This window comes from Vigna angularis, chromosome 1 (assembly GCF_016808095.1).
Source record: "Vigna angularis cultivar LongXiaoDou No.4 chromosome 1, ASM1680809v1, whole genome shotgun sequence".
Taxonomy (NCBI): Eukaryota; Viridiplantae; Streptophyta; class Magnoliopsida; order Fabales; family Fabaceae; genus Vigna; species Vigna angularis.
Genome location: NC_068970.1, coordinates 61574707 through 61592325, shown reverse-complemented (window position 1 = coordinate 61592325; position 17619 = coordinate 61574707). Strand labels below are relative to the sequence as shown.

The following is a 17619-nucleotide window of genomic DNA, read 5'->3' as shown; positions in this document are numbered from 1 at the left end:
AAATAATATGTGTATTCTATGATCAGATGACTAGGTGATAACCAATAAGATGAGATCATGAGAGGAGTTTGATCGGCCAAACAATCTATCAATTACGAATCAAAAATAAATAACTCATCAATCGAACCATTAAAAAGGAGAGGAAACCGAACTGACATACTTTAACACCAGTTATTTATAAATATCACGTTAAATTATGAATAAGCATTGTTTAGAAGGTCTTGGACGATGATTGGATCGTAGTTAAAGATTCACTAATTTTGAATTCATCTCAAAATATATAAATAAAAGTCAAAGATAAGAAAGTATGTGAATTTATTTAATGTAAATTTGAGATTTTGTTCTTATCTAATCAAATTTGATTTAAACATCGGATTGTCTTTAATAAATATTTCGAATAGTTTAAAACGTAAACAAATGAAGATTTGAAATTGAAGTACGCAAGTTTACCTAAACAAATTTAGAGTAAAGTGTGAGAGTGGATTTTATGAAAATCTCTATCCTATATCCCAAACAAAATGCGAAATAGTTTAGGAATCTTTAATCGGAATATTTAATGTTAGTTTATTACAGCACTTACTTATTTATAGGTGTGAGATAATAATTCTTTGTTAACATCTCTTATCATGGGTCCCTCCGCAATGTTAATATTATTCGTTTCCTAAGTTTCCATTACGATTTAGTGGTATTATACTTATGAGAGAATATACTTGGTTAGTTAATGTGAACAAACTGGTGGAGGGAATTCCACGATTCTTGCGCACACAAGAGTCTCCTATTCACCACCACATCTCTCTTAAACCTACTACAACATGATCCTTGAACAGGATCGTCGGGTCTTTGTCTTTACTTTAAATTATTAAAATAGTTTTAATTTAAATTAATTTAAAAAACTCTTTTTTTAATACATGATTATTTGTATTTTGTTTTATTGGATGAATCATTATTTTGTTAAACGATTTTTCATTCTCTCTCTTAATTGGTTGATTCGTTTATTTATATTTTAGAAATACTTTTTTAACACAATTTTAATTACACAATTCTTTTTTAGTTTTGTTTAGATATCTATTACATGTTACGAAATATAAATCTTAATACTATTGAATTAATTTTATTTTTAGAATACATATTTAATTATTTATGTTCATTGCTAATATTTTTATTTATTATTTATTGTTTTTATCGTGTAAGCATTTAACTATCGATTTCAACATAAACTCTTAATTTATCAAGTAACTTAAAAAACGTTTATTTTTTCTCTTTTGTTTTAAGTTTTGTTTTATTTGAAGAATTTTATTTTTATTATGCAGTGTTTCATTCTCTCTTTTTGCCCTCTTTTAATAAAAAAAAAAGATACAAGAAATAATTAATAAATAAAATAAACAGTATTTCCATTTTTTCTCCCACGATCAGTATCTCAATCTATTGGATAGGAAAGATTGTGGTACATAAGATTCTGTTAACTAGTACAATATTCTTTTGAGTATTGGTAGAAAGATAATTCCATTCCATTGAGTATTAATTATTTAAATGATATATTAAAAGTGAATGAGTAACACGTTTGATTAATGTTTGGATGAGTATTTTCGAATATATATTATAAAATAATATTTAATAATGGTAAATTTATGTGTGTGTGCATGAAGAAGAAAAGAGTCCAGAAATGGCGGGGGGTAAAAGAAAGTGTGGGTTTGAAACTTGTAACTAGATGAGTGAGAAGCAGTCTATATGGATGGTAGGGTGGTCCATATCTTTATAAAAAAAAAAAAAAAAAAAAAAAACAACCTCTTTTGAGTGGTACGTACAGGTATATTTCTGGTTGCTACTTAGGACCATCCTAATCCTAGGGTTACTGCTTTTCCTTAACTAGGGAACCTACCCATGCAACCCCTAAACACTAAAACCATCCTCCTTTTATTAATTACACCATATCAACTGTGTCTCAGATTGAGACATCCCCAACACACTATTATTTATTACATTCCTTTCTCCCCCTAATTAAACCATCCTTTTACTCTAACCATTTATTACCACTTCCTAATCTCTCTTTATCACAAAAAACAAAACAACAGGATACTACATTCTAAGAATACAAGATTAATCCTAATTAACTTCACTTACACAACCTATAATGCCTCACTAATTCGACTCGGCCATAATTTTTAACACATTTTCAAACTTTTATTGAGCTTTCTAAAACACGTATTTACATATTTTCTTTACATTTCATAAATTAATTCTTATAGGATAGAGTGTATCATTTGTATTATAAAATGAATTCTAACAAAGTCACTGTTTAAAGTCTTATACTCTAAAGTATAAAAAAGGTTATGCTTTAACTTTATACAATTTTTTGACAAGTGATACGCGTTCGATAGTAATTATTTTTCAAAACTTTCTTCACATCAAAACGAAGATTTGCATGGAAACAATCTTATACATAATAAAACATGTATATATGTAACCGATTCTAGTATTTTATATACGTGTAACAAATAATCGATTCTTTTATAATCGAATATATATATATATATATATATATATATATATATATATATATATATAATTCGTAATAATATAAATAATTATTATTTTTATTATAGATATAATTTGGTCATTTTATAATTTTATTCATTAAAATAATTCTTTAATCATTCATATCAATTAATCATTTACAAATATTTGTAAATTTTCTTTTCATTTTTCACCATTTTTCTCTTAATCCACAATCTTTTCCAAACAATTTCACTTTTACTTCCTTTTTTCTTAAATCTATTCAAATCCATCTTAAAATTGCACATTAAGTTTACTTTTAAAGAAATAATTGTTGAGAGATAGATTGACGAAAAAATATTAATTATTCTATGATATAAGTCAAGTGAATTAAATAACTATCAAATTGATCCTTAAAATACTAAACTTTTTTAAACAGAAAAGATTAAATTTTTATTTTTTAGCTATAACTTTCGGTTGGATAATAAAATCTGCGTCCAATATTAATAAACTAATTTATATATAGATTAAAAATATTTTGAAAATTTACTTTTGTTATTATTTTCTTCTATTATGGCTCACTATTCAAACCAAATACATTTACAACCTAGGAAAACTTCCTAAATTATTTTTTGTCTTTTTTTTAAAAAAATTAAGTGATTTTGTGATATGCATGATATTTTTTTAAGGAAAAATAATATTCCTCATAATTTTCTTACCTGTCTTTTTCTTCCCATATGCGTCATTTCCCGCGTTGTTATAATTGTCGGTTCAAGCATTAATCAACAATAGTAGCAGTTTTTATAAAATTTATTTTATCATCAGGAATTTATTTATTTCGTTTAGTGTCCATCATTAATTAATATTTTTTAGAGGTATATAATGAAAAAAAAATAATATATTTGTAAAAGGCTTATTTTAGTACATACATTTCTTATATACACAACAATTATGACATAAAATAAGTATTCTTGAATAATTTTGAGATTTTATTTTCACACTTTTTTATAAGGGCTAGAAGACGTATGGACCTACAGACAGACAGACACATATATATATATATATATATATATATATATATATATATATATATATATAATGCAATCAAACTCAATTTGTGAGGTATAGAATTATAACAAACAAAACAAAATGTTTGGAGAAATTGAGGAATAAAATTAAAATAAAAAGACCTCTAGAAGGTATATAAGAATACATAAAAAAGAAAACTTTAATTAAACACATCAAATTTAAAATGTTGTTTTTAAAGTTTGATAATTTTATCACACTTTTATCTTAAAATGAAATTTTTGTAAACTAGAAAAATTCATGTTTATAAATTAATTTATTCATAATGTGAAACTCTCAGTATACTATAAAAGGATACTTTAATTAATTAGTTTATATAATTTTTAATTCAAAGTAACACGTAATCTCAAAACTAATGCTTCTATATACTGTTTTTTTGTCAAATATTTTGAAGGAAACTGTCAACTTACTCGTATAAAAAATAATGACTATCAAAATCTTAGAATAATAATTCATGTGTATTTTTCTTTCTATTTTACTCGATCTTCTTATTTATATTTAATATATATGAAACTTAAATTCAGACTTATTCCTAACACATGTACGCATATTATTGTGTTCAATTTTTCCTTTGCATTTATTTAAATCATTTTAACTAATTAATATTTTTCAACAAACTGACTATTTTTTGATAATTATATATTTTCTAACTCATTTCTTAATACATATTTATTATCAATTAAAGTTTATTAAAATGATAAAATTACCTGTAACAGGTTGTTGAACGAGGTGAATATAATTTACCCAATTAGAAAATTTTCAAATTTTTTAGCTAATAATAAAAAGTTCGTTGAAATTTTATTTTATTTCCAGAGGTTTCGAGCACATTTTGAGAAGCTTTATTTATATGTATTTAGAAATATTTGCAGATGAATTTCCACGTTGAACCCACTTCCTTTGGCTTTGTCCCTGGAATATTGTGTTAAAATGTTTTTGCAGAAGACAGATTTAATCAAAGCTACCTTTTATTTTTATTCCAATAAACTCGTTTTCTTTTTATTTTTCTGCATTAAATTCCAACACGAAATCTATTTTTTCTAGTTGGACGGTTACTTCAGACAACATCATATTTTTCATATTATGATATTCGTTTGTTGGGTAATAAAATAAAATAATAGTTTTGAGAAAGAGATGGAAATGTAAGTAATAAGAAGTAAAACAAAACAACCGTCAGTGTTCGATTTTTATTGTGTTCTCCATCGTTAATTAATCAAGCATAGTCAATTTTTTTGTATTTTAAGTTTGTTATTTTATTAACTTGTTTAAAATGATAAATAATTTAATAAAAACTGTTGCAATGAAAATGTTTAAAAATAAAATAATCATTGAAGTCCAAAAATGAAAGTATCTAGCTGGTGTCCAATGATAAGAATGACAGTGGCAACTGGTAATTCTTCTTTCAGACTCATTCAATGGAATTTATCAATAAAGACAAAAATTTCAACATTGAAAGAAAAAATATATTTTAGCATGTGCAGCTTTTTTCAACAAATTGAAATTCTTGCAAATTAAAAGAATAATTCGATAATCAACCCACAGAAACAACACTACATGGATTATTTTAGTTATTTTAGTGATAAAATAAGAACTTTAACTTTAATATCCTCTTTTTTATCTATTTTTATGTTTGGAAGATCCTCTATCATATCGAAGCATTAGTAATATAAAAAAACAAGAAGAAACATAAAAAAGTGAGAGTTTTTCATATATAGGGACACTAGGCGCCACCTCCTTATCGTTAGGTGAACATCGCTGAGTGTCTACATCTTGTTGTTGGGTGAGCTACCATTGAGCATCCACGTTTTATCGTTGGATAAGCCACCACTAAGTGTCCACATCTTGTCACTGAGCAAGCTCACTCCATAGAGCAATTATGGTGTTTTCAAAGACCTTTACTAAGCAAGAAGCATTGTGTGCTGGGCAACAAGATGCAGACAGTACAAGTTTTGACCTATTTCTTCTAGTTTCGTAAAGGGAGAAAGGTTTTTAGTGGTTTGGAGGTGCAATTTCACTCTAAGGAGAGCTTAGAGGGCTACTTCGTGGGAACACTCCCTTCTTCCTCTTGGTTTCTCCATCTTTCTCCATGGTCATTTTGTAAGCATGAGGCTCTCCATTTCCATTGAGAGCCAAACCATCTTGTTGGAGCTATTGAACTCTATTGTATATTGTGAATGCTTTAATTATATATATATATCTTCTATTAAATGCTATTTATTGTTTCCGCTCTTAATTTTGCATATAATGGGGACGTTGTGGATTCATTAGATTTTAGGAACAACCTAGTAAAGCCTAAACTTGAAACAAGAAACCTAGTTGAGACTTGTATCTAGGGATGGAACATGGTTCATTTGTTGTCTTAAACCCTAAATCTTAATGTAGGTTTTGCTTGTTGAGTGATCAAGGGATTGATGCTTAATAGGAAAACCTAGGCATATCCCACATTTTACTTTCAAAAATAGAGACATGTGAGATGAAGCTCTAATTTACTTCATGTAATTCCCTAAAACTTAAAAAATAATCTTTCATCTCAGATACTAATACTCTAACCATTTACGACATCAACAAATACAACTTATATTCAGATGTAAAAATAACAATAATTATAACTTATGCATGGAAAAATCAATTACAACAAAGAGTAACATCAATCGAATTTCATAAACTGATGTTATTCAATTATGAATTTCTACGAATTTCAAAATTCATTCAAATTTCTCAACTCTAATTTTAAAATCTGACGACTAACAAAATTCTAAAATTAGAATCAAATTTTAACATTTGGTGAACAATTTTAAAAAATTAAATTTTGAAATGTAGTAATAACTTATATTCAACTAACAAATTTCAAAATGTAGTTTTATTTTCATATGGAGTATTAATCGGATTTCATAATCTATATAATTATCATAATCAGAACTAGATTTTAAAATTCAGAAAACAATTTTAAAATCCAAATTTTGAAATCAAGTAGAGAAAAAATAAAATACAGAATTTGAATAGCGATTTTAAATATTCGAATTTTGAAATATGATAATTAATAATCATTTTAAATGATTATCAATATGATATTCCTAATCATACGCTAATTTCCCTATTATTATTATTATTATTATTATTATTATTATTATTATTATTATTATATATCGTACTGTTAACAAATACATCATAAATTATATATTTTAAAATATTAAATGTCAAATAAAAAAATAGTCTCTACTTAAGTCTAAAAATTTCAAAATGGATTTATATTACGTAAGTTAACCCGCTCACTACAGGTTTCAATTAGGTTGAGCGAGAAATTTTTTAATCTTTTTAAATATCGATGGAAGTGAATCTCACTCACTTATATTAAAAATACGTTATTTTTTTATTACTTTACTAACAATCATGATTATATATAATCACTCTTAGTCAATAGAACATTCACAACCACATATTTATCAAATATATAATAATATATCAATTTTAAGGATATATATTTTCTAAATATGATATAATATAATTGAAAAAATATAACATCTTAATAACATCACATTTACGTTGATACATTTACATACTAAATTTAAACTTCAAAATTGTTACAATATTTTATATTCAATTTATCATTGTTTTATGGTATAAAATATTCATTATATAAAATTATAATAATTATTTAATATTCATTATATATATATATATATATATATATATATATATATATATATATATATATATATATATATATATATATATTTAATATTCATTTATTCAAATGTAATAATAGTTATATTATTTTACTGCTTAAAAAAATCCGTACGCATGAATTTATGTCTAGTCATAATTTATGCGTAAGGCCATCCTAAAATTGTAAAACTAATGTCTTAATGGGCCTTTCCTTTATTTTTATTTGTCAAAAAACTGCTTGGTATTTTGCATTTATGATCCCTTTATGTGTGTACTCTTTGAACTTGTTTCTAACTTATTTATCAATATAAATTTGTTTTGGAGTTGAATCAACAGTTCTTCTCAAGCTCTGTTGCAGCTCATTTTTAATTTTTTTTGTTGGGCCTATACTTTAAGTTTGGACTTTAAATGTCACAACTTTTGCTTTCATTTATGCTATAATTGAAGAAAAGATAGAAACAATTCAACCCAAATCACTTCTTTTGTTTGGTTTATTTAATAACGAAAGTAAAGTAGACCTGTAATCACGCTTCATTTTCAACAGGATTCGTGTAGGAACTTATAACATATATAAATAGAATGCTAAAAACATCTAACATTACAAAATGTGGTAGGTCAGATTTTTTAAAAATAAATATGATAAAATATAGCAATTTACATGGCCATTTCTAAACAATGATAGACAAAAAAAAGGCTTACGAAGCATTATGTTGACTAACTATAAAAGAATGTTTCCATGTGTGATTTATCAATAAATTAAACTATAAGAGATTGTTGTTGGCAATAAACTATTATAAAACCCAATAAATTTACTTGACAGTTGTAATTAAATAGTGATTTCAAAATATTTTATGCGATGTAGACTTTTTATTGAATAGAAAAATTGAAAGTTAAAGACAAATGGCAATTTATAGTCATTACGAATTAAATATGGCAATAACAGACAAAACATAGCACTTGATAACGATGAGTGGCTTTTACCAGGATTCAATTGGAGAACAGACATCATTATGTGAACACTTATCAAGCATGCTGATGTTAATTTTCATCATCAATCACTATATTAAGTTTTTTTTTAATCTAGTTAACGTGAAATAAAACATTGTCGTTATTCTGTTCTTTTCTTCACCTTGCTTACAGTAGTTAGAAGAATTAAAAAAAAAAAAAAAAAAACTATGGCAACATTGTCATGTTTCAGATTAAGCCTTTTTCTTACTTGACGTACAAAAGTTATAATATTGTCCCTTTTCCCTTTTCCTTCATTGTTACATTTGTGCAAGGTGGCATGTCGACAGAATCAATCAGACGAGCATGTTTCAGTTGTTCGCAAATAGCAAGTAGTTGGAGGGTCAACCTATTTGTTCAATTATCATGTCTCCATCGAGCATACATGTTTTTTGGTCGTTTGACCAAGTATTATGGAAACTCCAACTCCAACTTTGCAAAAGCTCTTTCTTTCCACTTCTTCATCATTGATTGGAAAGGGTGATTCTTTCCTTTTTGGTGAAAAGCATTGATGATTATGTTGCCTGTACCATGGCTATTTTCTATAGCCATTTCACCATGCTTTCATAAATAAGCTAACACACATGCCAAATGTCCCACAACCCAAGTTCCTTATCCAAGCAAGATACAAAAACCCAAGGACGGTGAAGGTGAAGGTTTTGCATCTCAAAACTTTTGTTGAAAAGCAAGAAATAGAAAAAGAATCCACAGTCCTCAGTAAAGAAACAAATTATATTCCCATAGGTTAACCTCCATCGAAGTTATTCCCATCATATATAACACAACCGTTGAATATATTCAATACTCAATACCATTCAATAATCAAGATAACCTAATTTGCAAGAAAGATATTTAAGTATATATATATCCATCCTCCTCATCATCATCTTTCTTGCATTCAAAGCTATTTGATGCTCTACCATAAAAGAAATTTTATCCTCGTGTTGAACCTTCCATGAACCCACCTGGAACGAGTTGCTGAACTCGATAAATTTGGCTCATCTTAGGAACTTGGAAAATTAAAGGCCAACCGTTCTTTCACAGCATTCAACTACCTTGAACTCTTGCATGGGAGCTTGCATTGAACGATCAGAAACTTATATTCGTCAATGAAACTACAGCAAGAGAAACAATACCAAGATTCAATTATTTTCCAGGAAAATACATTTTATTTATGCTCGGGATCAATTACGGGGTATTTCCTGAAGAAAACATGCATTTTCTAGGGAATAAATTTATGCGGCATGCCTTGACAAATAAAAGTTGAATACTCTAGGAATATGCCAATCAAAAGCACAAATATGACCGTGGATAAAGACCAACGAATCATAACTAACTGAGCAAGACGAAGTTTACATGCAGAAGAGAATTATGCAGCATATAACAAATAAGAGATCTTCATAGCCAGAAGGGAACGGTGCTAGTATTGGCCAGCTTGTTCATAAACTTCACACCAAGAAATAAAACAAAAGAATCCTACGCTTATAAGAATTTTTAAGCAGATTGACTTCAAAGAGAAAAAATCAACCATCTAAACTTATTACTGTGCGGCCACCACAATCTGACAAGTTAACAACACTTAACAGCGTCCAGCATCAGAAAACAGAAAAGGCCATACAGATGCAATAGCCCCTTGCTTCCAACAGTTATTTTTAGAAGAAAATCTAATATATAGTCAACCACATGAACTTTATTTCATACTTCACTCGGACAAGTAAAATTTTTTATCAGAAATGGTATTTTGGAACCTAAAAAATTAAAAATTACAAAAGAAGCTAGGCATGTCTTGCCACTACACTACATGGATACGAGGAAGTTGGAGTTGTGTCATTGAAAAAATAAACACTGATTTTGTCTTAGGTACACTACATAACCACTTTTGTCATATGTCCTTCTCTTGGAATGTCATCCATTCTATGGACATGAGCAAAATTACTGATGACCTAAGTGTCAATCATACAACAGATATGAAGTGAGAAAAGGAAAGAGGTTCCATGCACCCACTCAAATTAAACGACCCGTTTCTCTTTGGTTATTTCCAACAAAATAGGTGGTGAATATTAACATTGCTAACTTCTAGCCAGAGCATGAAGGCATCAAATCTAAGTACCTATTTCACACCATTGAATTTGCAGGTCGTAGCTGAATCAAATAGACATGATCACAAGAAGCACAAAAAGGTGACGTACCCAATAATTTACTGCCAATTCTTCCACAGTGGAACAATCTGTCTTCAAGGGTTCTCAACTGATGTAGTTGTAATTCGTAATTGTCTTGTCCGTTCTTGCTCTCCATTCCTCTTCCAGAAAGCCCTTCTCCACCAAACTTCAAACCCTCTTTGAATATTTGGGCAATCTTCACCGGAATTCAAGAAACGATCAAACCAAGCAAGCAAAATATCCTGTTGCCAGGAGAGTGGCAGAGTAAGAATAGTATTACTAAGACCATCCTCAATTAGGTGCCTATCAAGCCCCTTGGATGCCCTCCTCATCCAACCAAAGTCATCATAAAAGGGCACCAACCAAGTTTTTAGAAGCAAACACCTGACATCTTTAGAAGCCAACAACTGTCCTTTCCCAATCCCAACAAACAACCTTGCTGTAACTCTGCTAACCTCAAACCTGTGAACTGCTGGCACCTTAGAATGAGCTTCAGCCAAATCTGCTTGAGAGGCCCATGTTTTCAGGAAATCCTCAGCAATCTGTCTGTCAACTAAAATATCCAAAATCCAATGCAGATTGTCTGCTTGTCTTGCAATTTGACTCACATCCTGCAAATGCGAACCCGCAGCCTGCAAAAAGTGGTCACGAAGTAACTGCAGACAGTCATCACATGCTAAGTACAGCGACTCCTTCCGAAGATCATTCTGAGAAGAATTTTCATGCAGCATCTTCGACACTAACCCTTTCATCTCACGCCGGGCCTTCTCATCCTTACCTTCAAGAACCACACGAATAAGCTTAAGAAGAACCTCCTCATTATCACTCCCCTCTTCATTTCCATTGGCAGCAGCATCAGTTGAAACCCTCTTCAAAACCTCCCCTGCGCCAACCGCTTCAAGACGAAGCTCAGAAAGGAGCGATGCCACCTTCTCTTCCTCATCCTCGGCCCAAGGTGCCGCTTCCAGGTACTCCAAACAAGACAAAACCCCAGCATCAAACCCAATGGCAGCTGAAACCTAAGAAAAAACCACACAAAAAAAACAACTGGTTCAGCCCCACAAAACCCTAAACCAGGCAAATTCCAAACACGCACAAAAGTAAAAAACAGCAAGGGACGAGAGATGCACTGGCGTAATAAATAGCCAAACCCATAACCTAAACAGCAGAATTTTCATCCATCAACTGTTCACATACGAAATTCAAACTTTTCCTACTGCCTAAACCTAACCCCACAGCATCATTTAATTATCATCCACTATCCATCCAATAAAACAGAACAATCACTGAACTGTTCCATCCCAAAAGAATAATCCATTTTGTTTAGAATATGAGATTAAAAGCAGTTCAGATAGAACTCTTGCCCTAACGCACTAACTACCAAGACGCACACTTTAAGAACAAATCCCAGATGGCGTCAACCTAAAAATGCAGCCAAATTAATGTATGTACAAAATAACAAAACCCCCAAAAAAACGGCGTTACCTTTAAGATACCGAGAACTCTGGAGACATCCTCTCTCATGAGCTTCTTCCTAAGATCCTTACAATACATCAACCTCAAGGTCTCGATGTAAACCTCCACATCGTCGCAATCGGCGATTTCAACTTCGTAGGGAACCGGCGAGCGCTGCTGCTGCTGCTTGGTCCAGCGATCGGAGAGCTTCACCGAGAAGAACCTACTGTGCGCGACGAGGATTTGGCGATGCACGTTCATGGAGACACTGATTCCGTCTTTGGAGCTGAGCGTGAGCTTGATATCGCTGGAAGCGGCATCGTTGAACTGGTTCCCGGGGCTGCGGGACCCCAAGAGGTCCGAAATCCGCTGCATCATGAGGGCGTGGCGATCGAGAATCTGGGGTTTGTGCAGCGACGACGCAGCGGCGGCGGCGGCGACGGTGGTGGGCGGGATGTGGGTGGTGGGCCTGTGGTGGACATCGGGCTCGCTGGCCATCATTTCGAAGAGCGTGGGGCTGGATCGGGTCTTGTCTGGCGGGGGGGACATTGGGTTCAAAAGGCCCGCGGTGAGGGCGGAGTTAAACTTGGAGAAGCTGGAGGGGAAGTCGTGGGGCTGTGGGTGGGAGGGGTGGTGGCCGTTGGCGGTGGGGGAGGAGTGGGTGAAGTCCATTATGGGGGAGAAGCGACCCGGGGAGAAGCGGATCGTGTGGGTGGAGGGTGATTCGGGCAATGCAGGTGGTTCGGGTTCGGGTTGGGGCTTGGATGGGGTTTGGGAACATATAGGGGATTGTGGAGTGCGACGATGAGGAATCGTTTGGGTGTGGTTTGGAGAAGCGGCAGCGGAGATTGTCGTTTCTCGATACTTGCGTCGTTTGGGCTTGGTGGGCTGGTTTTGAAGTTTGAGGAAAGTTGTTGTAGTTGTCGCTGCCATCCAATGTTGGCGTTGTTGTTATTGTATTGTTGTTGTGGTAATCACTAATCACACTGCTACTACTGCTACTCCTAATACTACTAATCTGTGTTGTGCCCTGTTTTTGTTCTTGTCCTTTAGCGCATCGCAGAAGAAATAAGAGAGAGAGAGTGGCGCATGGTTTAATAAATGGCGGTGGAAACGAGACGTGTGAGATGGGAATGGGATAAAAAAGACACGCCAACACCCACACACCCATTAATACCTGAAAGATACATATATTTCTTTTTTCCAACTGGATTTCACCATTTTTATTTCCTTTTCTCCTTCCATTTGCTGTTTGGTGGGTACATTCACATGCGCAACCGCAACTCACATTCAAAACTCAACCCAACAAACATCATATCTTACTGGTAGATGCCTCTTCTATTGTCCCTCTATACTTTCATTAATCCCATCAAAAATAACATTTTACGCTAATATCCCACATTCACACCACTTCGCTTCCATCATTAATTATTTTATTAATAAAAATTAACTAACACGTCGGACCTCTTATTTTATGCCTCCTCCGCTTCAACTACGCTTAGCCTGCAACATTATGTATAAATTCATTTTTATTTTATTTTATTTTAAATAAATTTGTTCGATCAAATCTTTATCTAAAAATAGAAAATGCTTTTAAAATGTGCACATCTGCTTGTGTTGAGTCCGAAAGTCCATGGAGTTTAACTAATGATGGTGTCGATATTTGGCAGAGAGCTAATTACTCTGTTTTTTTATGGTCAGCTTTTCTTTTCGTGAAAGGAAAACAAAAACACATAAGTTGTTGTTTTTCATCATCACAAATTATAATGTTAATGCCACAAACAATTAGTATCTTTTTTTTTTCTGGTTTTTAAGGCACGTCTGAATCATAGTAAGAGTCGTCTCCCACCTTATCACAATATTATTGATGTCTGCTTCGAGTTATACAATACATTTAAAAGATGCTTACGTGGATAATTGTTTATCCATGTTAATAGTGTGATTTTTGTAGAATAACTAAGTTTTTATAGTGCATTTACTAGGGATGGGAACAAAGCGTGTGAGCCGGAGATATCGATGTCACAAAAGGGAGCAAATGTAAATTAAAACTCAAAAATAAGTAAGATTTAATGTTTTTAATGTATTTTTTATTTACCAACTAGGTATCATATTGAGCATATTGAAATATTTATTTAAATCGTTCATATTTATTTATTATATTTCTAACACATTCTATCTTTCCATTTACATATTATTTTTATTTTTTTATATTTAATTTGTCGTCATTCATTATCACCAAAATTTGATTGAGATTTTCTTGTTATCGTAGTCTTCATTGTTATTATCTATTAAAATTGACATTTTTTTTGGCTAAGATTTTCCAATTTTGAACTTGCTAAGATGGATAAGGGTGACATGTAAAGAAAAACACTCTAAACCTTATTCAACATTTCGTCATACAAACATAATAAATGCAAAAGTTAATATACAGTGATTATCTCATAAACATGTTTCCTTTGTAGTAGTTTACGACTCTAGATTAGTTAAGAATGTTTTAATATTTGATTATTGTATTTTATCCTGTTTTGTTTTGTTTTGTTTTTATATAGTAATCTCATTCAGTAAATTGTTCCGACAGGATGGCATTTTATGTAAATAACATTATCTCGATGTTGTACAATATACTACCTTCCTAAATTTGAAGTTAGACCAAAAATCTATATTTGAAAAAGACAAATTCTATTTATTTAATTTACACCATCTCAGTAAATGTCCTAATATACGTTATTTCTTTCTTAAATTATTAATTTACAATTTATCTTGACACAATAAAAATAATAATATTAAAATAAAATAATAGAGTAGGTCATAACCGTTCAAAAATATAGTTTAAACATAAAAGAAAAAACCATATTTTAAAGTTTCTTTATAAATGAATTATATACTTTCAAAAGAAAAACACATAAATCAAATATCAAGATAGTTCAATTCATAATAATAAAAAAAAGCACAATCTCTGATGAATTAGTTATACATAGAATAATGATACTTTGACAATATTTTTCTGACAACATTTTAACACCATTTATGTGTCATTCTGTGATTAGTTCATGTTGGTGTTTATGATTAATATTATTGATTGTGGAGTAATTTTGGATCAATCACATAATGACACGTAAATGATATTAAAATGTTGTCAAAATATCATTATCTTTATATATATATATATATATTTGATGTTATTGTCACAGATCTCATTGAAATAATACACACTACCAAACTGATTTTACTTTATATAATATGATAATAAGATTATAAAAAGTGTGAAAATCTATCCTCCTGAAAAACAGTGATGATGTCTACTAGTGATAGTAGGAAATATTTAACTTGAGTTTTCACTTGTATAGTAGTGTTTTGATACAGATTCTCATAACATATTAGCACAATGATTTGAATAAACTCATTTCAATATATACAAAATTATAGATTTGTCTAATTTATTTCATTTAATTTAATCATCAATTTCTTAAATAAACTTTTACCTAATAAGGATTTATTAATTAACCAAAATACTAATTGATTACGCCTTAGTCATTGTCCCGCTCTCACTTTAAGTTCTTAGCTTTGTTAGAATCTTGTTAATGTCAAAAGGCCACTAATTAAATCATTGAAATAACACATTTTTAAAAAGTTTGTTCTTGTAACCATGTTCTCGTATGTACTTCTATGCCATATTTGTATAAATTAAAATGACATATTTCAACAAAGTTTTTTTTTAACATATTTTTATACGTATACATAATTATAAATTTGATCATTTAACTATTATTAGGTTTTATTGTGGAATGTTTTTTATCGAACATTTTACAACCGTATATTTTAATTTTCATATCTTTTATAGATATATTAAATGTATAACAAATGATGATTATTACATCACATAATTTTATTATAATATTTTTTTAAACAACACCTATTTCTCAAAGCAAGATGTGTTCCTTTGTGGACCTCTGGATAGTAGGAACCCAACCTCCTTTTACTTTTACCCTTTTTACGGTCTCTCAAATTTCAAAACACTCAATAATGGGCTCTGGCCCACATACGTAACATTACTGGCCCAATAATTCAATTGTCAGGGCTCGTTTTCTTCTCCTCCATGTTTCTAAAGTACAGAAAACAACTCGGATACATTACTGGTACTGGCCCAATAATTCAATTTTCCCTCCCTCTCTTCGTATTTTCTTTTTTCATTTTTAACTTTGTACTACGAGGAACACCCTTTTATTTTTTTTTTAGTAAATTTTTCACACATATTTATTTATTGATTTTAGACATTTTTTACTTTTGATCCTTCAAAATTAAAGGTTTTGAATTTTTGAGTCTCTAAAGAGACTATTGAACGATTTTTTTTTTGTTTAATATGAAGATTCAAAATCAAATAAAAAACTAGAATAGAAGTGTTATATTTCCAAAAGTATATTAACATGCTTGAGTTATTTTAAGATGAAGCATATGCAACTTCTTTGTACTATCTGCGTTACGCTCTCAAATCAAATATTAAAAATTTATTTAAGAAGGCAATTTAGGGAAAACATACATAATTGTTTGACTTGACATATTGATTTAAATTGTCATTTTATTTTAATTATAAGAGAATTGAAGAGGAAAAGAGAAGGCACTGATGTTATATATAAAAGTTCTCAACCATATAAAATCTATCAAGATAAAACAACAGCACCCGATCGCTATATTATTTCTCAGACGATTTTTTTAAACAAATTAATAGTATGTTTAGGTGGAAATTTTTAAATGATGATTACTTTCGTATAAATTTTTTAAATGTTCTTGAGAATAAAATATGTTATTTTAGTAAAAAAATATTAATTTACATGAGTAATTAAATTATTTAAAAATAAATAATTTTAAATCTAACTAATAAAGTAAAAAGTGAAGTCTTTCACTTTTTTTCACTCACTTTTATATGTTATTTCCTCGGTTAAGTTATTGTATCGATTAATTAATTACCATTTCAATGTAGTTATTGCAGTTAAGGTAAAAAATATATCATAGGGGATTAATACATAACTGAGACGTTGTTCTCGTTTGATGTTGGATTTTTCTTTTGAGTTAAAGAAGATTGTTATTATTTTTCATCAACATTCCCATAATTATTTTTTTCTATGAAAGTTAATATTATTTATAAACTAACATTATTTAGTTTGTGTTTGGATTTCAGGAGGTAGAAATGAGTTGACTTGAAGTTGTTTGAATTAAAGACTGAGAATTAAAAAAAAATAATAATAAAATTTTGTAAGTAATTTAATTGATTTGATAGATTAAAAATATATTTTAATCGATAAAATCATTTATATTTAAAAAATAATTTAAAATGAAATATTATTATTGTAAATTATCTTAAAATGAAATATAAATTATTATTTAAATTAAAAAAAGTTTTTATTGATGAAAGAATGTGGAAATATTAGGGTTTTTAATATTTTTAATCAAGGGTGGTTACGTCATTTCATAGGGATATGGGGGTGCAGGAAGAAAATATGGGGCTGCAGGAAGAGAGGCAAATAATCATAAAGGAGGCCCATCTAATCACGACAAAAGAATTCAACCCATTATTTGATTTGATTGATGAGTTTACACTAACTAAACAATATCAAATCCCATTATTTGATTGATAAATTAATTAAGAATACGCAAAAAAAGGTAAAAAAGCTTCGATTCAAATTTCATGGCTTTAGTATTACATGTGGACCGTTAATATTCTACTTGTACTTTTATTATTCATATAAACAACTCTTGTCTA

The 17619-nt window shown here is 30.0% G+C and overlaps 1 protein-coding gene across 1 annotated transcript; it reads right to left on the bottom strand.

The window, feature by feature from the left end:
* Positions 1 to 8943: 8943 nt before the first annotated feature.
* On the bottom strand, positions 8944 to 12984 carry LOC108347586 (BTB/POZ domain-containing protein At1g63850). Its single transcript, XM_017586929.2, has 3 exons — positions 11892 to 12984; positions 10437 to 11425; positions 8944 to 9362 (listed from the first exon to the last, which is right to left on the bottom strand). The coding sequence occupies exons 1-2, from the start codon at positions 12792 to 12794 to the stop codon at positions 10481 to 10483; spliced, it is 1848 nt and encodes a 615-aa protein (XP_017442418.1). The 5' UTR covers positions 12795 to 12984; the 3' UTR covers positions 8944 to 9362; positions 10437 to 10480.
* Between the last annotated feature and the right edge of the window lie 4635 nt (positions 12985 to 17619).